We start from the raw sequence: 27,488 nt of genomic DNA on the forward strand, positions 1-27,488 counted from the left end.
TCGTAACACATAACATAATAACATTACAAAAGCTGTTTACGACATGTCAATGCTGAAATACACAGTTATGACTCTTTTATAAATAACAATAAAATACCTGCTACAGTAATGAAAGGTAAGCCTCTTGAACATAAGTGACATAAAATCTCAACTTAAAATGTCAACATGTTCTTAGATGGTGAAACATTTTCATCAGAATGAATGTGTATCGTAAAAGAGGGGAAAGTATTAATTTATCTTGGGTAATACACAATATTAGCTGTTGTAAAAAGGATGCCATAAAGGGTTAAGTGCTTAACAAACTGAAGACTTTAGGAACACAGGCTTACAGCAGCTCATAATCAGCTACAGGAAATCAAACTCACAGTCTTGTGCTAAACATGCCAATTTCAGACACACTTTATGGTGAAATAATTCACTGAACATGGAATTTATGTATTCTTTTGAACGGAACATATAGCACCCAACCAATGCGCAGTGAAAAATGAGAAAATGACATGCAACAAAGCAACACCAGGGGGCAATATGGGAAAATGTACCAGCCACACTGGCCAGAGAGAGATCCAGACATACATATACAATAGTTCTAGGTGCTCAGATAAGAGGCATTACATTGAGCCAGTTATTATTCCTCTTAACACCATTAAAACCACAAAGCATGTTCAAAGACACATAAATAATAATACCAAAAACCAAGGGAGAAAATGTGATGGGATCTAGTTCTGTTGACTGTCTGAGATCACATAAAGGGTGCTAGCAGAGGTCCGTTTTGTTTCCACGACAGAGAGAAATTGTAAAGATGAGATCTTCCTGAGAATGGCTGTTTGTTCCACATCAGCTCCAGACTGGTGCCTGTAGTGACGCTGCGTTACGTCAATAGTTTGGCCCTTTGCTGTAAGGATCCCGCCTCATCATGCTACCGTAGCACATGGATGGATCACACACCCCAGGCTGACCAGGGATGCCAGGATTACCACGTTTACCCTCTGCTCCACTTAGACCAGGGGATCCAGGCTTACCTGGAGGACCTGCCCTACTGTACCCCTGGGGACCCATTGGACCTGTGGAGATGAAAATACTACTGAACAGCTCAAAGGAACAGTACACAGAAGTAACAGGTGGCTAAATATCAGAAATCTTTTTCAAGTGCCACAGCCAGTTTCCACATTGTTTTCTGAAACTGAATAATTAGTCACATTACCACAGGTATCACATTTACCTGGAGGCCCAGGTGGCCCTTGGTCTCCAGTGGTGGTTCGACCAGGGCTTCCCTTCTCACCATCAAGACCTGGCTCTCCTATAAAGACAAGTGCACATTCTTGAGCATCCTGCAAAACAACTTTAACAACATACTGTTGTCTCTGAAGCTGGTTTTACCTTTCAGCCCATTAATACCAGGGTGCCCTGGCCGACCAGGGTGGCCCGGCTGCCCCCTCGAGCCGCTAATTCCGGGAAGACCTCTGAGTCCCTGAGGCCCAGTTTGGCCTGGAGGACCAGGAGATCCAGTCCGAGTTTGACATCTGGTGCAGCTACCCTGCTGGTTGCTCAGCAACAATAAAGGCAGCTCCGCTAGGATGGTTGACAAGAAAAAGACTTAAGATGTGTTTTAAAAACACACAGAAACACGTCATCAGCCTGTCTGTATTGTTACTCACACTGAAGAATCTCTCTGCAGATTTGCCGAATGTGATTGTCCGACATTACACCTGCCTGGAATAAAAAGTGATGGATGGTGGATTTTCAGTGACTGTCTGCTCCATCATGTTAGTCAATATCAGAAAAACACCATAAAAATCATCAACATTAAAACTGTCAGCACAATGTGTGGCGCACATACAGATCTTCCTTCAGGTCCAGGTGGGCCAGGTGAACCTGTGTTCCCCGTCAGCCCTCGGGGGCCAGGTGTGCCTGACTGACCCGACTGTCCAGGCATTCCCATTTGACCTTGTTGACCTCTCTGTCCCGGGTCCCCTGTTGACCCTTTCTGGCAAAAATACCACCCCAGTTAGCAATACACACAATGATTCAGCTTAAATAGAGATACAGGGATTAAAGCTTTTTAGCTAAACATACCTCTCCTTTTGGTCCCATTGGGCCACTGGAGCCCTGTTGATGAAAATCAGGATTAATCAATAAACTAGTAAATATTCAGAGAGTACATACTTCCAACAAGGCTGCACAATCCTTAAAAAGTGCCATTTTGTAATAATCAAAGATCTGCATCAAAATGCACAAAGATAAAGAATATTGCTGATTTTTGGAGAGCACCTAAATCTCAGATATATTAGGGTTTAATATGTCTGGAAATCAGAAGTGACTCATGATCAATAAGTGGGTACCATGCTATAGCACCACTCACAGGCTAAATAGCATCACACTTTGCAGTATCACACTGATATGTGCATGTTATCTAAAGTTGGTTGCAGTCAACTGTGTGTGTCAGGAATTTTGGCAATTTATGTCAAATAAGCCTTCAAGAACTTGAAAAGTTATAGTAAAATGATCATCCTTACAGGGGTCATACAGATATGTTTGTACCAAAAAGTAATTGGATAGGGAGTTGTGAAACATCGAAAAATGAGAAGTAAAGTGAAACTAAAACCATCTATATAGATAGATAGATAGATAGATAGATAGATAGATAGATAGATAGATAGATAGATAGATAGATAGAGAAGTTATATTAAGTTCAGAAGTTATAAGTGAAGATTTAAAGTGTTTAATAAATGACCACATGGTGGTGCTATCCACATTTAAAAGGAAGTTAGGATAACAAAGACATGGACCATTCTTAAAGGAAGTCCTGATACATTGTAAATTCCAGGTTTAGCTTAATTTGCACAACAATAAAATAGTCCTCATCATACAACAAAGCTGATCAAAGGCACTCACATGTTCCCCTGGTCGACCATGCTCTCCTTTTTCACCTGTCATTCCCTGGTAGGAAAATCATAGATTGATGTCATTAAAGCGTACAAATTCATCTGTACTGTTTATGCAGCGTATGGTACGGTAGAAAGTACTGCAGGTCAAAACATCTATCAAAGATAAATCAAAACATGATGAATAATGCATTTTGTAGCTGTATTTACGGGCGTTAATGTGTTCTAAATGCAGCACATTAACACCCATTAAGTTTGATTACATAATTATGATGATCATGCTTTCCAGAGATGATTTTGTGTTCATGACTTGAAATTGATTCAGTTCAGCGTAATGGAGAAAACTCTGTTGGAAGTCATCAGAGCAGCGAACATCCAGCTATAATTCCAAAGGACAAAATGTAGCTGACACATGATAATTTTCCAAATCCATAATTTCATTCATTTAACATGGAAATATATATATATATATATATATATATATATATATATATATATATATATATATATATATATATATATATATATATATATATACATATATATACATATATATATATGTGTATATATATATCTATATCTATCTATATCTATCTATCTATCTATCTATCTATCTATATATATATTTCCATGTTAAATGAATTGAGAACAGAAGATTTCAACAATGATAGAGGTACACTACTTAAAGACAACTGTTTAAAGAGGTCATATTATGCTTTTGGGGTTTTTGCGTTTCCTTTATTGTGTTTGCATGTAAAATGTCTGCAAAGTGAAAAAGCCCACACCAATGGGAGTTACTGTCTCCCACAGAAAACACTGCTCCTGCCTGCACTGCCTGAAACGTTTGGTTTGGAGTCTGGCCTTTACTTCCAAACTTATGTGCGTCACATATATATGTATATATATACATATATATATATACATATATATATATATATATATATATATATATATATATATATATATATATATATATATATATAATATATATTTTATATATGTATATATATATATATATATGTGTGTGTGTATGTATATATGTATGTATGTATGTATGTATATATACAGTATATGTGTATATATATATATATGTATATATATATATATATACAGCTGTATCGCAACCAAGGTGATTTTCAATCACACTACCATGCTCGGCATGACCCGCCCCACTCTGCCTCTGATTGACTACATCCTGCCCGTTAAGTAATGCCCATGTGCAACTCTCATCAAAGATTGAACAGAGGCAAGATGTCTCACTCTGTGGCTAAAACGAAGCATTCAAGACACAGTGTGTAAAGGGATGCTGCAGCAATGTACCGTATGAGAAAATAATGTGTTTTTTGAAAATTAAAGTATGTAAACCTATTCTACTAGGACCCCCCCAAATAAAAGTATGAACCTGAAAATTAGCATAATATGACCTCTTTAAATCGCAATTATTGGATGAGCTCCACAGTGATTTTAATCAAACAGATTGATGGTAGTGATTTCTCTAGTGTATCTGAATATGAAATACAATGACAATAAATTACACTTATTTTTGTATCTACAGCTGGTGTTGTGCTGTAAATCTCTCAAATTGAGCTGATATTTCAGATTAGTTTAACAAAGGTCAAAACAATCACAGCATGGTCTGCTTGTGTGAGTAAGCGTTGATGAATTTAGTCTCTATCTTACCGTCTCTCCTCTGTCTCCTGTAGTTCCTCTTTGTCCCTGATAGAAAATAAAGATGTGGATTAAAACATTTTTGTATATTTCATGGCGGAAAAATAATTTCCAAACAATATTAAGAAAAAAATAGATCCTTATAGTTTGTATCACAGTGAAAACGCCTCACATCTGGCTTGTTTCAGTATCTTTTGTATAAATGTCCAAAAATAACACAGGGTAAGCAGGGTAAGTGTTGGGAAAAAAAACTTCTAAAGTTCTTACCTAGAAAAGGGATTGTGATGTTAGTCATTTTACTGACATGGAGGTTATTATATCTGAGACTGGGTTAATACTGACAATTGAATGAAATTGAATGATTATAGTAGAAATACCTTGCTGCCCTTCAGGCCTGGCATGCCCGGGTGCCCCGGCTGACCTGCACTTCCTGGTTCTCCTGCCATCCCCTTTAATAGTATTCAGTTTAACACCAATCATTAAAAACAAAAAAAACACTTCATCCATATACTGTTAGACATAAAAAACACTTTGGAAAACACAGTATAACAGTATTTTAAATCAGACAGTTTCATATTAGATTATTTAAATGGAAACATACCACAGGCCCTGGTTTTCCTTGTATACCTGGACTTCCACCTTCGCCTTTATTCCCCTTGATTAAGAAATAAAACACATCTTATGTTACAAAAAACATACGATGAAAAAACATCCAAACCACATCATATTGTATCCCTGACTGGGTTGCAACATATTTTCATGAGGTTTTGCAGCTTAGTATTTAATTGTGTCTAGTCGACTGCTTTCTTTTCCAGTTGAACAGGACTCAGTAATTGCAGTCTGAAGTTCAGCCATGAAATCAAAGTATTGCCTGTCCGTCCATAAACTAGCTTTTCACTTGTGTGCCATTTACCAATACACATTGGCTTGTTAAAGACAGATCAGCTAATGAAAAGTGATTAGGAGACAGAGCGTCCAGACCAGAAAAGCAAAGACTGCTTATATTTCCACTAAAATTCCACTGACGAAAGCAGTAAGGCCGGCTCATCGCTTAATTTAGTATCGCCGGTGTGGCCAAGAGATCGTCGTTACTTGGGGTATTTTCGAAATATAGTGACCAAACAAAACATGACGTGCAGCTGGCCCAAGCTGCTTTCCATTGATTCCAATGTCCTCTGGGGTTAGAAAAGCTTCAAAGATTTTACTTAATCCAAACTGATGACACTGTGCACTGCAATGCGTTTTGTATAGGCTGGACGATAATGGGCTTGGGAGTCTATGTGATGTCATGTAAGATCACGCCATTCTGATCCGCCGTTCTTGTTAGCAGCTGTATAACTGTACAACATTGTGCTTGGATTCAACTTAAATCATGACTTGGCTCGCCCTGCCGCTTGTCGGTTGCTAATGCCAGCTCGTGTGGATTGATCCGCAGTATTGACTTTACTGGGTCACAGTCTGAGCCGGTGCGCTCACAGCCCCAGGGATGTGGAGAGGGATAAACTGGCTTTGTATTTATAGCACAGTTTATCCATTTTAAAGACTGTCTTAAATCTTTTTGATGTCTGTTGGTATGATGAAAGTCAGTCTTTACTTCTATTAGCTTCATTGTAGCTTTGCAATACAGTTATTTGAAGAAGCTCAAAGACAATTTTCTAACAGAGACAAAAGATTACCTTGGGTCCAGTTGATCCTTTTAAACCAGGTGCACCAGGTAAACCCATCTCACCCTACAGGAGAGAAAGAAATTGTTTGGGAACTCTTCAGATTCAATGTTAAGACTTTGTCGTGCATTGAACCTTTACACAAGTAGTCCAACAATATTTAACTTACAGGTGGTCCAGTGGAGCCTTTGACGCCCCTGAGTCCAGGCAAACCAGTTTCCCCCTTAAATGAGTATCATGTCAGAATCATCACACAGTGTTGCAAGACCACTTATCCGTTTAGTTTGCATTTACAATAGGCACTTGTTACCTATAGGCAGGAGCTCACCTTTTGTCCATCCAGGCCTGCACTTCCTGGCAATCCAGGCATACCCTTGGAGCAAGGAAACAGATTATACTTTATTGCAGATCAACATATTTATTATTTCCCAAAAAGATAAAGAAAACATGACGTGGAATTGTTTGTAATATTTCTGTGTGTTTATCAGTCCAGTTCTGACTAATGTGTAAAATATGCATTGACATTATATACTGCTGGATGTTTAATAAAACCATATGTTTTCATATGCAGTGTTTCTGAACTGAGAGTGAAAACAAGTTCTAGTTTACTTCCTTTGACAGTGGAATAATTACTTCATCATGTCAGTAACCATTGTAGCCAACTTCTCCATAAAACCAACTGATTGAACTGACATGTTGCACTGAGAAATGTCTAACAACATGTTACACTCCCCAGTTACGGTTTTCGAGTTGTAAACAGGAAACGTGGAGAAACTTTTTTGGGGCTTTTTGAGGCCAAATTCGTGCTATTAATAATTTTGTAAATATTATTACTCCGAAAAAAGACTCTTTCATTTCATGTCCTTCTTTAAGCTACTTGGCTATGTGCAGAAATCTATGCCAAACTGGATCCCTGAATCGTGTGCCCTGCACTTGAACTGTGCACGTTTTATTTGCTGATAAATGCAATAATAGAAAAAGCAGTTGGGGTTCAATTTTCACTGAGAAAAAAAGAATGAAAGCAGATACAAATTAATACATAATGGTTTAAAACATTGAAAGCTTATGTGATTCAACACTACCCTGGAAACCTCTTTAGTTTTTTGTTTTAGTTATTTTTTTCTGAGATAAATACTTGCAGATGCTTAGTGGTTGCCTCAGACTGAAGTTTGAGTAACATATGTGCATCGTGAATAGATTAGACCACAGGCATGCAGAGAGACAGATATATAGATAGAGCCACCCAGGCACTCACACTTAACCTATAGGTAAAGAAATCCCTGTAACACTCATGTGTTAACTTCATCTTGTTTTAACTTGAGGAAGTACAGTACTAATCCTGTCTCCTTGGAGACATTGCGAACTCTATTGTTCTGGTGGGGGAAAATGGCTTACAGCCTTGTGGAGCAACTGACTCATCTTTGTGTAGACCCATCACAAAGTTTTGGACCACGCTTACAATCATGATCAGTGGGGTGGCTTCCCAGTTGAAACACTTTCTTCCTAAAACAGATTTGCCAGAGCACCATAGCATTCCCTCGACGGGTTACTTTCACTGCCTTCGATAATAGCCCAAGCCTGCTCGTTACATAACAGGGTTATCCTGGGATGAACTACAGGGGAAATACCCCTTATTTACTGGCTGTCAGGGGTTCTCTCTGTACTGCTGACAGTATGTGAATACACTGCAGTCTTACAACTCTAACAAACGTTTTGATGCAACACTGCGTGATCCATAAAGTTCGCTCTTGTACAGCATCTAAGTCGTCTGTAACTTACAGCATTATTTTATGTCAGCTTCAATTTGTCTGAGAAGAACATTGTAAACCATAATGGAAAGCACCACATGCATAAAGTGCTTTCTTGCTTTCCTGAAAATTTAAATCTTGAATCAGTATGACAGTATGTTATAACTTTCTTTCATGCACAATTTGCATCAAATCCTCAAAGATGTAAAACAATAGTAACGGCTCAAACAAACAACAAAATACCAAACATTAACAATGAGTAATGTCTTTGTTTATGACTTACAGGATGGCCTTCCCTTCCATCGACACCAGGAATACCACTGGCCCCAGCTTCTCCCTGTATACATCAGGGAAACAAATACATTAATCTATTTAATTTTCATCCAAATTCCTAGTGATGAGCCCTGCATACACATCGCTGTCTCTTTTTACATGTCATATTGGATTTATTAAACAGACATCTATCTAAAGGATGGAAATCACCTTTGATGTTTACAAAATATGTCAAATGTGGTTTGGAAAAAGACAAGGGTGTCCCCCACTGTATGACTACATTGCCATGGTTGCCAAACATCAACAACACAACTTTTGGTAACAGCAAAGCCTGTTCAGGATGTGCACTCTTAGCAAGCCTCATGCCTTTATTTTTCTCCTAATCCTGAATGAGATTTGTAACGTACTGTTCTACACTGTCAAAACAAACAGACCTTTTCACCGGGTCTCCCTGGAAATCCATCTTTTCCATCTCTCCCAGGTTGGCCCTGAAATCAGAGGGAAGGATGTTACACATGATTATAATGGCACATAATCTCTGGGTTTTATTCTGTATTGTTTCAATACATACAGATTCTCCTGGATAACCAGGTGGCCCAGGAGGTCCCGCACTTCCTTTTTCACCCTGGAAATATCACACCGTCCAGTTAAACATGTTATATCGCTTTTGTGATGTTCAGTGACTGAACTTGATTTTTGTTGCCTTACCATTTGACCAGCCTTTCCCTGTATCCCTGTGATTCCTTGGGATCCAATTGAGCCCTGAAGTGAAAAGATTTAGATATGATCATTGGATGCAATCTAAAACAAGTAAAGTCTGTGGTCTTAGCTGGCCTGGCAGTGATGAATCTGCTACTTATTTGACAGGATCATCCATCTTCGTCAGTCAGATCAGGAGGCTCAGCTCATACAGTGTTGATTGAGAGCGCTTCCTATACCCAATGTTAAGTCTGCACAGTCACAATTATGCAGCCAGTGTTTGACATTAGTCAGCAGTGGTTTTGTTCAGGGGGTAGACGATACATTTCGCAACTATTTGGACTGAAACTTCAGGGGGTGACGTGTTTCATTGCATCATTCTGTCTTTGAAAAATTGCACTGGTGGACCTAGAACTAGATGTTACTTACGTATCTGTGGAATACGGCCAATACTTGATGGAATGGTGCGTCACTGTTTTATCACATTTTCTGAATAACAGCATTTAGAACAAGGCAGGACATTACATAATTTATTTCTCTGTTTTTGCATTACGTATTTATCACTGGCTGGTTCAGAGACTTTTGTGATTGCTGTGGCTTCATTTGAAACTGTAGACATTTTAGTCAAAGTGTAGACAGTTTCTTTTGTTCAGATTTAGCTGAAGTCAATATTCAGTGAACAAACAGGTGCCAGGAACATGTTTCCATGTTCCACTGATATCAAAACATATTAAAAACATCTCTCCAGCTGTGGTTGCTACAGTTCTGTTTGCTAGTGGAATTCCAGTCCAAAACAAATGAGCTACGGCAAAAGGGATTTAAGAGGCTTACAGTGCCACTGACTGGAAGTGCTGAGGCCGGAGCAGTAAAGCTACAATCATGGATAACCAATCAGACAACTGATAACCTTTGTGCTTTGTAGACAGTTGCAATAAGGGGCTTCGATCATGATTCACTCCTGAAGTCGGGCTTTGGGTTTCCTACTAGGAATACAAATTTCTGTCAAAATGAATGTTGCCAATGTAGATACAGTTATGGATCAATGGCACAGACTGTGCAGCACAGACTGAATGAACACATAATTAGTAATAAAATGTTCCTTTAAAGGTGATGGATGATTGTGGTCATGAACCAGTATGACAGACTGTGAATACACAAACATAGCTAATTTTCGGTCTTTCTTCTTCTTGTGTCCTTGAATTTTGTACTTCTGACTTAATTTAGCAGACATCTTATGTTTCTGTTCTCTAGATCCTATGCCAGGAAAATGAGAACACCCATGGGTGGTCTTACAATATGGAAACAATTTGGAAAGGTAGATGTTAATGTGTTTATGTCCAAAGAAAATCTCATTCTCTACGAGATTAGGATTCCCTCCAACTTTGAGAGGGAAGCAGCAAGTGCCTTGCTGCTAGTGGTGCTACTTGGCTCCTACAAAGACTAATTTAAAGTTGTATGGCGAATGGCTCGAGTTTCAATTGTGGAGCAGCCAAATGCATCTGAGCTCTTGACTCTTACATATAAAGGGGAATGATTTACGTATGGAAGCAGCTTGATTCCATTGATGACAGTGTTTAGTTAGTCGGTTGGTCGTTCCACCACTTTGGTCCAGACTGATATATCTCAACAGTGTTTACGTGGCTTGCTACGACCTTGCGTACAGGCATTCATGGTTTCCCAAGGTAAAAAAAATCTGCTGACTCCACCAGCACCGCCAGCAGGTTGACATTTTGGGTTATGAGTGAAATATCTACGGAATGGATTGCCATAAGATTTGGTACAAAATTAACCATAATCACCTCAGGATGCGTTGTAATACCCTTGATGATGCACTGGCTTTGCATCAGCAATGAACAGGTGAATTTTTTTATATGTCCAGTATGTTGGTTTATGACCCAATATGATGCTTTGGGCTCGCCACCAGTCCAGTGGCTCAGTCTGAATACCAACTGAAGGTGTCGGCATTTGACAATATGAATGAGACTCAACAATCAACTGCCTTTCTCTAGAATCGCCTTCTCCAACTTTAACATATTTGGCAGCTTGTTTTGCATTCAAAGAAGTGATGGAAAATTACCAGCAGTGCACCTTCTGGACGTTCATCTCGTCATTCTTGATGCCTCAGACCATTACCACTTATTAGATGTCTTATTACAGGATTTTAAAAGAGCACTTTAATAGACCAGTAAAAGTCATGGTTCTTTCAGGTTTAAAGTATAACTGGAAATGAGATACGATTTATTGTATAAGATACAATAAATCTTCAGTGGGGCAATCTTTGTGTCTTTGTGTTTTAGTATGGCCAATACCATAAGCATTTAAACTAATCAAGGAACTTTGAGAAGAGTCCAGGAACTAGTAAAAACTTTGATACATCCTGGACATCCTGAGTGAAGCTGGAATAATGGGACATATGGTGCAGGAGGATTTGCTCCAGGTGCACACATGTCTGTCTGCAGACAGCTGTGACAATTTTCAAACACATGACATTAACGACTTAAGTTGTTCTCTACGTCAGCCAACTGGCAGCGCTCCCCTGTCCTCACACTGATTACAAAGTGGGATGAAATGACAGAGGTGATGCAACCTAGTGAGGATGCATTACCTCACTGTACCTCAAAATAACACTCAATGCAAAATGTTGTTCAGATTAACCTTGAAGCGATCAGAGCAATGACAAAGTTCTGGATGAAGCTGTAAGACTGTCAGGCTGCTGCTCAATGCAGCTGTGACTGAGGTTGAGGTCTAAAACCCGCTGAGCACAAACCGCTGGACTTTCTCCCATTTGTTATCGATTATTGTCTCAATTTGCTCTCAGGACTCATTGTGGCAGCCGACACATTTCATCTCACAGGTGCTTTGTCCATATGCTTTTGCCTTCTTACAAATTGTTATATATCCTGAAAGCTGTTACTACATGCAGCATCAACTGCATGTATGTTTTCTAGTCTGTGTGACTGAACAGTGTGAGAGGCAGTTGTTAAGCTAACTATTTTGATCATGAACCAATAGTGGATTAAAGCTGGGTCAATAACTTGAATGCTCTGAGAAAGACAAAAGAAAAATCTGGTGCCTGTGGATATTGCGGACTCTAATACGCCTGTCCAATCATTTCATTGAGTTCGAATGAAATGTTTGGATGGCCTTTCTGCCTATCTACCTACATACCTGACTACCTGCGTACACTCTACCTGGCACTCATTCTGCATGACCAAAGTCTTCCACAAAGCTCGGCCTGAGACGTTTCTCTTTGTCTCAGCACAGAGATTACAAAAGCTAAGTGAGCTAATCACACAGAAATGTCTCAATATTAACATCCTAGCTTAACAACAGTGAGCACGATCACTAGCCATGTTCGTTGTTGACATTTACTGGGCATATGCTCATGTTGAGCTTTGTGGCGGAACAAGGCATTTGCAAGCTGATATCGTTTATTGAGCAGAAGTACGATCTACCATTGCAGCAAACAACAGCTACACATACGAGAGTGGAGATGTACAGTATGAGGAAAGCACAGTGAAATTGATGGCTGACCTGCAAAGTGCCAGCAATGTAGGTTTTACTACTGGCAGTGGTGTTTAAGCTGTGTCGCTGACTCTGCCTGCATTTTCACTTGGTCGCTTATTTTCAAGTAAGAGAAAAACAAGGCAGGAAGTGAAACATTCAAAAAGACAAATCTCTGGCTCCCTAAAAATAGCAAATAAAAGCTTGAGCTTTTTAAAGGGCAGAACAAAAGTTAGGAAATATGAACACATTTAAAAGCTCTCTGGTGGCCTCCATGCTCTCTCTGCATAGTGCTCTTGTCCGACAGTATAGAAGTTGTATTTTCTCCTCTCCCAGGGGATCTGGCTTTATATTCATAACATGTGGTTTCCAGAGTGATTGATGCAACGATGTTCAAACGGCTCAAGTTGATGCGTCTAGCAGGGATTTCCTGTTAATCCTACATTTGATCTCATAAAAAGAAGATTTACCTTGACGATTCAAAGTGTGCTTTGTCCTTTTTAATGATCACTTGTTTTCCTACGGAAATCATGTCTCTCTCAGCTTTGGTCAGTCAGCAAGTTAAAGTTAAGATAAATTCTACTGAACATCTGGACACCGTATTATCAAGCAGATGAAGTAACCATGTTTGAGTAATTAACATCAGCACCTTCTCTCCGGGTTTTCCAGGCGATCCTTGTAACCCAGGCATACCCCTCTCACCCTGAAAGAACAGACAGTCAACAAAATTGACTTGTAATGATCACAAATTAGTGTTTTGGCACAATAATGAAACCAATGGAGCCGCAAATGTGCTATTGGACATTCCTACCGAAACACCAGGCCTCCCTTGCTCGCCTTTGTACCCATCTGGCCCACGTGGACCCTGACAGAAGTAAACAGAGGTAACACAGGAAACCAGCTTGAAATTTCCAGTCCCTGATGTTGACTTTAATGTAGATGTATATTAGGTGAAATTGTCTTTACCTCTACTCCTGGCAGACCTGGCTGCCCTGGGCTTCCTCTAATGCCAGGAATACCCTTCAAATTAAAACAAAAAGACAGGAGATACACACATGTGGATAAACATTTGAATATGTTCATGTTCTCTAAGTGGTTTGAGGCTGCGGGGTGGATTCTTTCTCTGCATTTTTGATCATGCTGTACAACATGTGGTTCATTTTTGGATGCTTTTCATCACAGAAAATCACCACCGTGCTGCCACCAGTGGTAAAATCAGAGATGTTTGTTATTTACCCATTGGAAAAATAAGTAAATAAGTACATTTACCACTGTGTTTAACATTCTGGAGCAGCCTTGACCACATAGAATTAACGAGCAGACATTTTCATGACCTAATGGATACATTAACTCAATTGGTTTTTGGCATTATCTCAGATGGTTATTGTGACTGCTGCTGTGTTTGCTGTGGCATTTATGTTCTGTATGTTTGTATATTGAACTATGTAGTACTCACAGGCTTACCATCAGCACCAGTAGGTCCAGGCTGACCAGGTTTGCCAGCATTTCCCTGTTCCCCCTAAAGAAAATGGAAAGAAGTCTCTCAATCACATGTAACTAAAACGAGTTGTTCGTATGTCGTCGGCAATCGCGCCACCCAGCATAAATCCATTTAAAACATCTCTGGTAACAATGTGCTTTCTCAGGCGGTGAGTGTTGATTTAATTATCCATAAACCATGCTGAGCAAGCTGGTTCATCTAATGTAAGATGCTCTTGGGCCCTCTGTGGGGTTATGAGGAACATCTGCAAGCCAGCATTGGTCCCAACATTTTGGATCTATTAGTAACTGTAGTAAAAGCATAGCGGTGATCTTATAAACACAAACATGCCTGAACCCATGTAGGTTTTATTAACAAAGAGTTTTGTTGCTAAGGTAATATCTCTCTGAGGTCCTTGTGTAAATGCTTTTATGACCGGAGCTATTATTTGGTTGATGCCTTATGATCAATAAAGACAGAGACGTAGGTTTTATTCCCTACTTTGGTCATTTTCCATTCTAGCCAGTGTTTATCTTAGTCAGAGGTCTGGTTTGCTTTAAGCAAACAGTACAGTACAACAGGGTCTTACAAGCCTTACCATAACTTACTCACATGGCAATTTGCCTAACTTGAGAATAGAGGCCCGTTGGTGCATCCATACTTTGTAAAATGTTTCAGCAGGTAACTGTATTTCAGAGGTATATGTGCTAAAACCCACAAAGCAGTGTTTGTGCCATTTAGGACATTCGTGTTTACAGGCTGTAATGAGTGTAGTTTGACCTATTGGTAAAGTGCAACCTCATGTGTCAGGGTTCACATAGTTTTCCAACACAGAGAGCCACATTTAGACATCACCGGGGAATTCAACACACATTTCCTCTAGGCTAAGCTATAAGAAAGGGGAAGTTTGTGCATTATCTCCCAAAAGAGGCCATTAAGTCTCTGTGTCATTCCTGAGTTTACACATAAACCAAAATTGCTGAACATTAAGCTATTTTTCTATGTTTAAAGTAAATATTTAACTTTCTGAACACTGTGCCAAACCTGGAACAGACTCTATTATGAGATATCTCACAAAAGCATAGTGTGTGCTTGGAAGCTGGTTGTCAGTATTAAGTGCTGTATATACAAAAAAAATGACAAAAGAGTGAAAGTAAAAGATCATTTCAAGAGAAAACTTTCTTTTTTAAATAACTGACCTTTATTCCTGGAAGTCCAGGAGGTCCAGGAGGACATGAACAAGGTTCTTGAGTTGGTTCAATGTAATCAGCAATGGGTGAACACTGTAATGAACAAAAGAAGCTCAAGTACATAATAGACAAAAGTATATATTGAGCACAAATCCAGTTTTATACATATGATTAGTAGATTGATCAGTTGGTCAAAAGACAAAAAAATCTATTAATCCATTAATCATTTTGAGGACTTCTGAGAAAATATTCTCTGGTTAACGCCTCTCAAATGTGTATATATGCTGGTTTGTTTTGTCTTCTATGATTGTACCCTGGATATCTGGGTTTTTTGGCTGTTGGTTGGACAAAACAAGCAAGTGGAGATGTCACCTCGGACATGTTTCACCATTCTCTGACATTTAGAAAATGAGGAACCAAAATGGTTTAATGTTTGTAAATTTCACATAATCCAATGCTGAAACCTGAAGTGTTTTCAGGTTACATTTAATTTATTTTAAAAGAAACTATTTCTGTTAGTTAATCTGTGTTTTACATCGAATAAGCAGGTCTTTCTCATAAAGCGTACACTTTAAGCTGGGTATCTTTCTGTTTTGAAATCAAACGTTGTGACATTTTGCCAGAAAGGCATCTGATCCTCCAGACAACTTTGAGATCACATTACGAACAAACCACTTTAAAGCACAGAGAGGAAAGAAGCAGAGGTAATTGGCAAACGTGTGTAATTTTAAGCTACTCATCTTGTCTCTTGGTATTTTTATTGAACAGCTTCACATTAAGAAAAGTAATTCAGCTCTATCCTTCTGGTTGTAGCAAATTCTCAGCCAACCAAACAATGAACCACTGCTTCACAAACACATTTGGAGCCAGCAGACAATGAAAAAATACCCTGAGTGCAGAATGTTTGAATGTGAGCCATCGGTCCTCCTCCAACAAATTATTTTATGCATAAACAGATGTGACTTGAACTGAATATGCTGAGTTTACACTTTCACAGCACAATACTACAATAGACTGTACTGATGAAATAGAAAGATAGACTCATTTTATGCCATGCAGTACGAGCTGTGGAGTTAACTGATGATGAAATTGAGCAGTGCGTTTCAGAGCAGAAACAGATGTAGTTGGACAAGGTGCGAAGTAGGTGAGAAGGAGATTTATCTTTGTCGCTTGCCAAGCCGACTCTTATACTTACAACTCCAGGTATTTCACATGCAGTCTCTCGGTTATTCTGCTCAGGGTCACAGTAAATGCGAAGTTTCTGTATTTCAAACTAAACATGAAGGAACAAAAAAAAAGAATAAGAACCTTTTGTTAGAAACACAACTCTCTGCTGTTGGGAGACAACAAGCTAAGAAAACAAACAAATTGTAATATGGGGGTAATTTTGCGACATTTAGTTGTTTTATCAGTGCTTTGCCACCAATGAATTGAAATGGCTATTGTATAACTATAAAAGGAAAGATAAGTACCCTCATTGAGCATTGAGCAGCTACGTGTTGCCAGACCTCCCTCACTGTTTGGAAGTGTTCTGCAGCGACGTTACACTATTCTTCCATCATTTTGTATTTTGTTGATGTTGGTGGTGAAATGGCTCCAGATTGTCCCATAGATTGTTTTAATTCACTTACCATGTGAGCAGAGAGATGATCCTCACATGTGATTTACTGTATTATCATTATTATTTCCAGCCTTGTGAAAACACAAGTACGGCTGCACGATTGGGCGCATTAATCAATCTTCAACAATATGGTTTACATTTTGTTAATGGTGACGTGGCTTTAAACATGATAAGAATGTTTGATCTGGTCTGATGGTTCGTGCCCATTCTATATTATTCAAAAATTGTGTTGCGGTTGATTCTGGTGTAGAATCTGTTTCCAATTACACGTGTGTTTATCCAGAAATGATAGTACATAAGCACATTCACTTTGTTAAATGGCTTCAGACTACATGATCCTTGTAACAATGGATCAGTGCACACAATAACATTCACTTTCAAGATGTGGCCCATGTTAATTTCCGCAGCTATAATGATGTGGCAACGTACTGACTGGCATAAGAGATGTAAGTGTCATGAATGAATTATGTCTATTGCTTCTTTCTTTTCAAACAAAGGATTGTTTCTTCCTCTCATATTATTTCTTATCATACATAATACTGTTAGTGATTAAATCATGCTTTTTTTGTAGATATAATCACTCGCAGCTAGTTGTGCAAAAGGTTTTAGTTTAGAAATGGCTGCCTTATTTGATTATAATTTATTTTACATGTATTTTATTTCATCGACCATCACTATGGCCAAAAATACAACAATGCCAAACCTGCTTAATTGCTTACATGTGTTTAAGGTGTTTTAAAAGGTCAGTTTGTGCTATTATTTCATAATAAAAGGTGTGACATCATATTTAGAATAAGAATAAAAAGGATGCATTGTGCAGCAGTTGTTCTTCTTTGCCATATCGTTATCATGACATTATAATGTTGTTTTATGTTTGCTGGGATATATTTGCATCCATGTCCAAGAAACTGCACTCTACATGGCTTTCTGCAGAGTCAATTACAGCACAGCACAATTATGATTTATAACAAATACAACATTTTTGGTGCAAAATGTGCTGATTGAGACAAATAAAACAAAGATTAATAAGACCGTGTGGACAAAAAAACTAATTTTTGCCAAGGAGTTATTATCCAAGGAGTTAAGCATGTCTCACAGGAGGCAGCAATAAACTGTGCAGTACTGCGTGATGCCGTTTAAAACATATGTCAGAACTGAGTTTGCTCAGCTCCTCATTAAATACACCCGTTCCCTCTTTCTATAGTCAGTTGACGTACTGCGGGATTATTTCTCTGGGAACCAAACAACATGCATTTTATTAAAATACGGTTGTTAATAAACTTACTGGCACGGTCGTTTCCTTACTGACATATTTTCCAACTTGGGTTTTTCCATTGATGAAAATGCCAACAGGGGGCTCCAGGGACAGGGTTTCCACCACCAGGTCATCAACATAAAGAGTCACATCCTCTTCAGTTACCAGCAGCCGCAGCTGGTGCCATTTCTCATCAAACAGCTGAATTGAGCAAAGAAGAATAACAGGAAATAGTCATTAATACCATGGTACATTAATGCAGTTTGCTGGTAAAGACACTAAAAAACAACCAATAAGAAAGTCTGTCCTTTGGAAGGAGTTGTTCAAGCAGAAATTCATAACTGATTAGGGCATTACGATGTGTTAAAACCTGGACAATATAATATAAATAAGTCACAGTTGTGAGGCAGCCATGTGACCTAATAATGAGAGTTAAGATCATCATGGTCTTAAATATAGTTGATAAGTCTTTGGTTTCCTTTTAGAAACAACAGTTTATATAAATGTACTGCAGTCTTTCACTGCATTAGAGAGGGTCTTTTGCCTGTCTAAAGGAGTATAATTATATTTTACTTCTTCAAGGGCAAGGACATAATCTGCCAATCGTATGCGCAATGGCTTCTACTTTTGTAAAGGTTAAATAGACTTTTGTAAAGGTCAAATAGACTTCTGGAGCTCTACAGGCTGATACAAGCTGTGTGATTTGAGAAAGGGAGGATTAGGGTTGATTGGTTACATAACAAGTATTATGTGGTTGAAAGAAAGAAAGAAGCCTCACAGGTGTATTTATATAAATAGTTTCTGTCAGAGTTGCATTACATGAAAAAAATAAAAGAAGAATAGAACAGCAAGCGACTTTTGTACTTCAAAATGGGCAGCTGCCCTGCCAAGATGTACAACATGTACTGCAAGAATTCATACTGAGAATCTAAGGCATAAATGCTTGAATCAGACTAGTAAAGGTATACTCCATCAGTTAGGCATTGCACTTTCTTAAGGTTGGGGGACTCACAAGAGACAGATTCAAAATTGGAGTAGTAGAGGCTGAGATATCCTAACTTTCAGTCTTTAGTATGGGCCAAGCTCCAAAAATGCTGGATGACACATTTCCCATAAGGCAACTCAGCAGTGTCTCTTTGTTTGACTCTCTCATCCTTTGAAACCTTCTGTTTAAAACCTTCAAGCCCAGGCAAAGATAGCGGCATGACTAGGATTTTTTTCTCAGACTTGACAAAGCTCCTACATCAACATGTCCTCATACCTAAATGACTGAATAGGTCAATTTCCAATAACTCCCAAAGCAAGATATATGACTATTACCAAAACGATACATAGCCTACCCTATATGGCCGTTGGAGAATACCAGTGACAGCGGTCTGGTTAGGTTTCAGCACCAAAAGTACTTGGTTAGGTTAAGGAAAAGAGCATGTTTTGGGTTGCAATGAAATAGATTACGCTTCTTTACACAGTTGATATAAAGTAAAGTAAAGTAAAGTGAGTACATAAGTTAAAAGAAGTCAGCGTTGACTTTTTGTTTCCCACGAGAAACACATCCATCTCTGCCAGCCTCCTCCAAATGCAGACTTTGTCGCTCTTTATGCTCTGTCACCTGATCTTCTCCTTTGCTGCCTCTTGGCGACCTCTTGTACTACAAACACAAGAGGTCGACGCCAACAAAAATGGGTGCAAATGGGTTGCAAATATGGGTCTTAATTTTCTTTCGTTGTGGACGGGCTCTACTGGATTCGTGAGATTAGGTGATCACTTGATCTCGAGAATCCATCTTACAGGCTTAAAGCAACGGGGTCGACACACAGTGGTTCAGACCCATCAGAGTCCTATGAGGAAATACTGGCAGCTACTTGCGTGATTTAGATGTGACAACAAACAAGAGAATCAACTGTTAGTTTTGAAACCAACAACTATAGCTTCTAAAGATTTTAGTGTAGACGCTGCTATGGCGTCTGCTATGTCAGAACTGGGAAGTATTTCTTGCAAAGCTACTGATGGCTTCAGTAAGAGTTTGATTTACCAACAGGCTCTGCTGGTAGTACTCTGCCACTGTTGATATGATTGGAAGTTAGCCTGTGATCAATGTTGATAGACAGATTGTTCATCCAGTCACCTGCCAAGTATTTTTTTAAAGCACCTGCCCTTTTTCAAACAGTTTCCAAGGACAATTTCCCAGATGGTTCTGTATAATAAACCATCTGGCGCATCAGACTAGGGCTGTACAGATCTAGAGAGGACATTAAGTGACTGTTTTCACAGGCTGAGCAGTGTTCTCTTTGAAAAGTAAACTGATATTAATGTATTTAATCTGTGGAGTGCCCTTTTAAGACTATGTCAAATGAGTAATAATGATACCATACCCTTGCTGTCTGTTGTGAAAATGTAACCATTTGAGTTCCACTTGGGGCTTTACTGGTTGTGGTGAACTTGACAGTGCGGTCCAGTCCATTTAGAGTCACCGCCATCTGAGGTCTTCCATCACGCGTCTGTATTCTCCACACATCCCATTCCTCCATTGCCACTGATCCTTTATACCTCAGTGTAGCCACAAAAACATATGAGGGAGGCAGCCCATCGGGAAAAAGGTTCCTACGTGACCACATGTAGAAGTCAGTCAACTTGTAATTACAAAGATGATGATGAAAAGGGAAAAAAAGCAAGATGATTACCGTGTAGCTTCACTCAAGTCGACACGAGATGTCACTTCGTAGGCCTTAGTGCCGTAGAATGCGCCTTGTGTCTTCTTTGCTTTTTTGGCCAAATTGAGATGCATCAGAATATCGAAACCCTTCTCATCACGGGAATTTATAGGAATTCTTGCTGGACAAACAGTCTCTGCAATAGACAAACACAATGAAATAGAAAAATAGACATAATGACAAAAAGAATAACAGGAGAATAATGGAGTTGTATGAGATAAAGAGACACCAGTGATCCTGCAATCAGCACTTTTAGATTCAGACAGTGATCAGCAATTGCTTACCTTCACACAGTTTCTGTCGTATGACCTGTATGATCCTTGAAATTGCTTTGTAGTCCTCGACAGAGAAGACGTAAGTTGAAAATGGCTTGTTTGCAATGTCCTTTAACTCGGCCTCTTCTGTCTCTGATCCAACACCAATTGCAAACAGAATTACTCCTTTTTTCCTTGCTGCCTCTGCCGCTTTCAAAACCTCATCTTGAGACTTCCCATCTGTGAGGACAACAGCAATTCTGGAGACGCCTGCGGGGCCACGCTCAGAAAGACCAAACAGTTTGTCTGTAGCAAACTTAATGGCTGTCCCTGTGTTTGTGTTTCCCCCCATGTACTCAATGTTCTCCATTGCTTTGATGAGGTCTTTGGTGGAGAAGTGCTTCCCCAGAGGTATCTCTAAAAAGGGGTCATCGCTGTACTGGACGACTCCAACCTGGGTAAACTTCTGTCCAATGTTGAAGCTTGTTGTTATGTTGACAAGCCATCGCTTCACTATCTCAAAATTGACATCTTCAACACTCCATGAGCCGTCTAGAATAAAGACCAAATCACATGGTGCAGTCCTACAACCTGAAGCAGACAGGAAGTAAACAATCAGCAGTGTAAAAGCACTGGTTAAATAGATCACATCATATATGTTGGAATTAGGTAAAATGAATTTGGACTACATAAAAATCACCTTTGCCAGTTAATGCATTTGACAGTTTTTTAATGTATGGACAACAAGCATAACAAAGTGTGAGAAAATGAAGACAGAAGCACTCTTACTTCTTATGTCTTCATCTTGAGCGGCACTAAACAAATGGAGAAGCATGAAGCACAGGCATCTTAAGACACAATGCATGGATGTCGCTTTGTAACCCATTATGCAGCAGTACCAAGTTCCAATTGTGCACCTACAGGGAAAGGGAAAAACATGCTTTGTATTGCAGGAAAAAGAAAAGGACAATGCAAGCATTTGTGACATGTGGTCCTTGTGTTATTCTTGCCTTGACAGACGGTAATGTCAGAGACCATTGTTCATTATTTAGCTGTTTCCATTATGGAGATGTTAAGTTCCCATTTATTCTGGCTCATCCTCTCCAAAGACTTTACGGTTATAATCTTACAGCACAAATCTTACCACCTGCATGTTCACACATAAGTAATTATAAAGGGTGTTTGCTATGTTAATTAATAATTCAAACAATAAATGATTCAAGCATTGTTTAAAAATCCGAATTAGCAGCATTTGTGCTTTGAGGTCATGGTGTCTCTCTAAATGATTCAGCAAAGTTGTTAGATGATGGTGATCTGATAAAGCCTGTATGGATGTGTAGGACTGAGGCACGATGACAGAAAGTCCATGCACAAATTCAATCTGTTACCATTTGTTGTGATCAGGTCTGGTCATATCTTGGTTGATGCATATAATATTGATTCATATGAACCATAAAGGACAAAGATTTTGTGTTTTGCAGCTGGAATTGGACACAGCTTTATTTTTGTTTTTCATCAACTGAGGTGTGCCTTTTGCAGAAGCCTGGCAGGATAGACATTAGTACAGAGGAGTGTGCACACACAAGCTAACTTGGTGCCAATGATACTGTATGCCCAAATGTGAAAATGAAAGAGAAAGATGCTAAAGAATTAATATGAGAACAAAATAGTCTGGCCTTTTATGTGTCGATCAGCGGGTCCAACATAAAATGTAACTATTTCCTTCTTAAAACTAAAACTGATCATTTGATTTTTTGGCAGCTTTTAAATTTGAGTCAAATGATATTAATTCAAAAGCACAGACATTGATGGGCGACTGCATACATTTACCATAACAAATTATTGTGGGGGATACTTTCCAGTGTAGGTAGCCACTTATAAGCTGTAATGGAACAATAATGTGACATAAAACTTCAGAGCAAAATAATTTGAGGACCACCAAAAGAGGCAGCACTAGCTGTTAGCCACTATACCCTGGATATCACATGGTTGTATGTCACTGGGGCTAACAAATGCAAATCCCTGATGGATATCCCATCGGATATACACTCATCAGCCAGAACATTAAAAACACTGACAAGTGAGGTGAATAACAATAATCATCTTGTCACAATGCAACATTCTGCTGGGAAACCTTGGCTCCTGGCATTCATGTGGATGCCACTTGACACAAACCATCCACTCAAACACAGTCGCAGACCAAGTAGACCCCCTGATGGCTATGGTGCTCCCTGATGGCCAGAGGTCCTGTGTCCATGCCTTGACAGCTCAGAGCCAAGTCTGATCCATGATTGGGCCTACGTGGATTGGACTTGTTCAGGGACATCTCACTAATGCTTGATCGGATTGGGTTCTGGGAGTTTGGAGGCCAGATGGACACCTTGAGCTCTTTGTCAAGTTCCCTGGGCCATTCCTGAGCATTTTTTCAGGTGTGGCAGGGAGCTTTGTCCTGCTGGGGGGGCCACTGCCATCAGGGAGCGATGGTGCCATGAGGGTGGGGTACTTGGTCTGCAATGGTGTTTTGGTTGGTAGTACATGTCAAGTCAGCCTGTCAGTGGTTTTAATGTTATTGTTGATCAGCGTATGTATCCCTACCTCCCTCTGCTACAGACACTACTATCTACAAATCCCTAAATCACTTACACGTGCCATTAGTTATTACTCTGAACTCTGCATCCAATCTCCATGCAACACATTCTGTCTTTCCAGTCTTGCTACACAGACTCCACCGCCTCTGTACACCTAAGCATTTTCCTTTCAAGCCTCATGTACCACATCCTCACATGGCACTGTCAGCTCTACAAAATAAACAATTCTCTGAACCTCTGACCACAACTACCCCTAAACCAGTTCTCACCATTTCCTGTGGGATTATCAGCTGTTTCCTCAAATCTGTTGCCATTTGCCAATCTCTGCCCACCCTTGGCCCGAATACAACATGCCTGCCCAGAAAAGCTTCACTCCTACACTTTTCCTCTCTCATGGATAAAACAAATTGTAATACCTTCCTTCCCATCCCCGGATGAAGTAATTTTAACCAGTTACTGTCACATGCTGCTAAAGCCATTGAGTAGTTATGTCACCAGGTGTGTTATTTCTGGATTAAGATCATTTTATACCCTGGTAAAATGTTCCAAAACGTTGGCAAGTCTGAACATAAGTGAAACTGACCTTTTGGGAAGATGTTAGTAAAACAATTTGTACATATGATTAATCTCTTTTGGATTCGCTTCCGTACTTTTCAACTCCCTCTGGCTCTTCTTATTTGCTCTGCTTACACAGCCTTGTTCTGACGTTTTGCCCAACAACCATACTTTATCTGACTGTTTCACCTGACTTGACTCAAACTGTAATGATTTCGCTGTGCCTAGCCCTAAGGCTCCAAATCCTACACCTGCACTGGCTGTATGACTTAGTACTTACTGACATGCCTCTGCTACACTCCAATACAACCTCAATATTATGTGATTGCCGGATTAAATGTTTTTATCCTAAAGCTCCTGACGTTTCTATCTAGCATATAAGAACAAGATCTCACACCCAAATGGCACAACATTAGTCAATATCCTCCAAAATATCCCATGAGAGAGTTTTTTTGATCTGGCGCCCCCATCAGTACAACAAAATACATTAGCAACATTTTTTTATTTTAAATTTAGTGACAAAAATAACTTTATTAAAGTTAGGGAAAAAAGTGGTTTGGGTTTTCATGAAAGGACTCCGAAACTGTTGGATGGATTGCCATGAAATTTGGTACAGAAGTCCATGTTGACCATGTATCCTGATGACTTCCTCATTGGGTCAACATTTCAATTAGTATGATACTTTGGTTTCTGACCAAATACCTGCAAAACTAATGACATTCCCACACTTTGTGCTAATGCTCATGATTGCAAAAGTTTTATTGCAAATGCTAGCATGCTAATACGCCAAACTAAGATGGTGAACATGGTAAGCATTATATCTGCTAAACATCATCATGTTAACATTGTCATTGTAGGCATGTTAGCATGCTGATGTGAGCGTTTAACTAAAGAGGACCATTTTTATCATTTGAACAAATTATGAAATCTGTTCCCATTAAAATCCCATCAGATTTTAATGAAGCAACATCAAGGCAAGTGCAACACATGACAAAATGCAGAGTTTGTCCTTTAACATCGGATTAATGTCAAATACAAAACAATGGCATGTTGCATGGCATGTTTATTTCATTAACAGGTGAACACTTGTATCATTGCATGTGCTGCAAACAACATGTAGCATTATAGTGGAGTACAATGATGGTTATGTTCATGCTCATGGAATTAGAGATGAAATGAGATATTAAGAACCAGGTGAAACAATGAAAAGAGTCATTTACATTTGGTGATCATCAGCTAGAGAGTTGCATGTGAGTAAATAGACATTTTTTTATGTTGTTTCTGTGGCTGCTCTATCAAATTATCTTAAACAATAGTTTCCAACACGTGAAAGAAAGAAACTGCTGACATCCTAAAAGGGAGAAGTTGCAAATGAAGACCAGATATGCTGCATACAATATAAGAAACAGGACTTGTGGAAGGAATTTGATAGGAAGGAAATGATCGTGCACCCTATTATTAGCTGTTTCTGATTGCGACACGTGAAGGTCAACGAAACAGTGGCTGGGACATAACCCTTGGCCTCCCAAATGCTGTTATTCCTGCGCAGCCAATGAAGGGTCACACTCTTTAACATGACTGCCTTTTTCCACCATGTAAACTCAGTTACATAGTCTGAGGAGGCGTTAAGCTGCCATAGTTGTGCAAGCCTTTTTCTTCAGATTTTTTCCCCACTAGAGAGCTGGAGGAGATTGTCGGAAAACCCCCTCACTGGCAGGGTCCAGCCAGGATGACTTTCCCCCCGACTGACTTTCCCCAAACTGAGTATTTCTACACCTCTGCTCGAGCCACATGGCATTCATTTACACCATCAGACAGTGAAATTCCGCCTGTGGCCTGTGACCAAACACATGTAGTCATGATGAAGGGAAGCAACCTTCATCCAGGAATAAAAAACGCAACATTACACGTGCTAAGCTATGATGCGTAGAGCTGGAATGCACACATAATGTAGCAAGAATAACAGGTGCACTCCTGTCGCAGTATCAGACTCCATTAATCTCTGATCTCATTGGGACAGCTCAGACTCTTTGTAGCTCCAGGTTTTGGTGATGGTGATTATGAAGTAAAACATGAACAAACCGAACTTTAAAAGACGATGTTCTAGCTTCAAATAACTACCACATGATGTTAATTCTCAATCGGGCCTGTTGTTTGTTGCAATACTTTGCAAATTCAATAAAAATTTATGTGAGAGTCAAGACCTAATCGCACTTTAGTTCCAGCTGGATATGCTGTTGAGGAAGCTGCTGAACAAATTTCTTCTCACATTTCAGCAGATAACATTTCACTTGTTCAGGGTGGGCGACACTGAGTCATAACACAGACTTTAACCACGGTATCTGACCACAGATCTTCTGCTCAACAAGTTATACTTCCCTTCAAATACAATTACAAATTTTGACTTAATGAAAAAATATTAAAAGATATTTTTCTATTTGTTTTGTGCCCGTAGTTTATGTAATGCAACTGGAGACTTTAACTCCACCTGACCTGTTCAAGTTTAAGTTTTCTGCTGTAAATTTGGCAAAAGGAAGTTGTTCCATTCCAGGAACAACAACTGCTGTTTAGCATGAACAGTTGCCAAGACCACGGGGATTTAAAGCTGCCAAATTCTCCAAGCAACAAGGGAAAGCAAAGCCCTATCAGTTGTACTTCCTAGAAATCTGTTCAACTAATCCCAACAGTCAAGTAATGTCTTGTATAACACTAACATATATGGTGTCTTATCACTTTTCAGCCAACATGTCCAAGATAGTTTTAAGATATTTTACTTTTCTGGTCACAAAGATTATTATTTCTTCATGTACAAACAGTTCTCATTTCTGTAAAAACTGTTTCAGTACAATACATGCAATGCCGTGCTGCGTTGGGCAGTGTGCTGCACAGATTCGAGAAATATGAAAGAAATGTCCTTTTTTTTACGAGACGTGAAAATGGCCAGGAAAAATCTAGAGATGATTCCATTCATTCTTTGCATAACGGCAGCACAAACAAGGGACTGATAACTGAGCTTAATGTCTTCAATATGTAACTGCAGCGGCACAGGCTCTAGGACACTAAAGTAAACGTTGACACCGTACTAAATTATTACTAATCTGAGCTGTGTTCTCACATCATAACACATGCCACACCTGAAAATAAATGAGATACACTAAAATCAGCCCAGCAGGTTCACTTTGATGATCGTCAACAGCCTCCATCGGTTCTAAATTGAGCTGTCTACTAATTAAAGACAGTTGCATCTGAAATTGAATTTATGAAATTCAGAAATACAATAATTTACCTCACAAAAATGGCACAAAATGAAGAAAAAGTTACCAGTAAGCGTCCAATCTCTTGAGTGAATTCCTGTTAATCCTCTCATCGAGAGCCGGTGATCAATACTGCTCCCAG

At 39.3% G+C, this 27,488-nt stretch overlaps 1 protein-coding gene across 1 annotated transcript; it reads right to left on the reverse strand.

Annotated features, from left to right (window-relative positions):
* col21a1 (collagen, type XXI, alpha 1) lies at positions 1 to 27,488 on the reverse strand. The gene is made up of 29 exons (XM_073482181.1): positions 27,414 to 27,488; positions 21,739 to 21,866; positions 20,980 to 21,540; positions 20,666 to 20,831; positions 20,357 to 20,585; positions 18,015 to 18,185; positions 16,304 to 16,381; positions 15,118 to 15,201; positions 13,895 to 13,957; positions 13,405 to 13,458; positions 13,250 to 13,303; positions 13,088 to 13,141; positions 8,944 to 8,997; positions 8,807 to 8,860; positions 8,670 to 8,723; positions 8,246 to 8,299; positions 6,543 to 6,587; positions 6,384 to 6,437; positions 6,227 to 6,280; positions 5,152 to 5,205; positions 4,928 to 4,999; positions 4,563 to 4,598; positions 2,893 to 2,937; positions 2,074 to 2,106; positions 1,838 to 1,984; positions 1,656 to 1,710; positions 1,378 to 1,569; positions 1,220 to 1,297; positions 1 to 1,061 (listed from the first exon to the last, which is right to left on the reverse strand). The coding sequence occupies exons 2-29, from the start codon at positions 21,833 to 21,835 to the stop codon at positions 874 to 876; spliced, it is 2,880 nt and encodes a 959-aa protein (XP_073338282.1). The 5' UTR covers positions 21,836 to 21,866; positions 27,414 to 27,488; the 3' UTR covers positions 1 to 873.

The sequence above is a fragment of the Pagrus major genome, chromosome 15 (genome assembly GCF_040436345.1).
Source record: "Pagrus major chromosome 15, Pma_NU_1.0".
NCBI lineage: Eukaryota > Metazoa > Chordata > Actinopteri > Spariformes > Sparidae > Pagrus > Pagrus major.

Excerpts from the sequence above, each read along its gene's own strand:
- col21a1 (XM_073482181.1), bottom strand. The coding sequence starts at position 21,835 with ATGGGTTACAAAGCGACATCCATGCATTGTGTCTTAAGATGCCTGTGC. Across the intron at positions 1,570-1,655 it reads CTGCAGAGAGATTCTTCAGT|CGGAGCTGCCTTTATTGTTG; the intron begins GTGAGTAACAAT and ends CAACCATCCTAG. Across the intron at positions 1,062-1,219 it reads AGGGCCACCTGGGCCTCCAG|GTCCAATGGGTCCCCAGGGG; the intron begins GTAAATGTGATA and ends TCATCTCCACAG.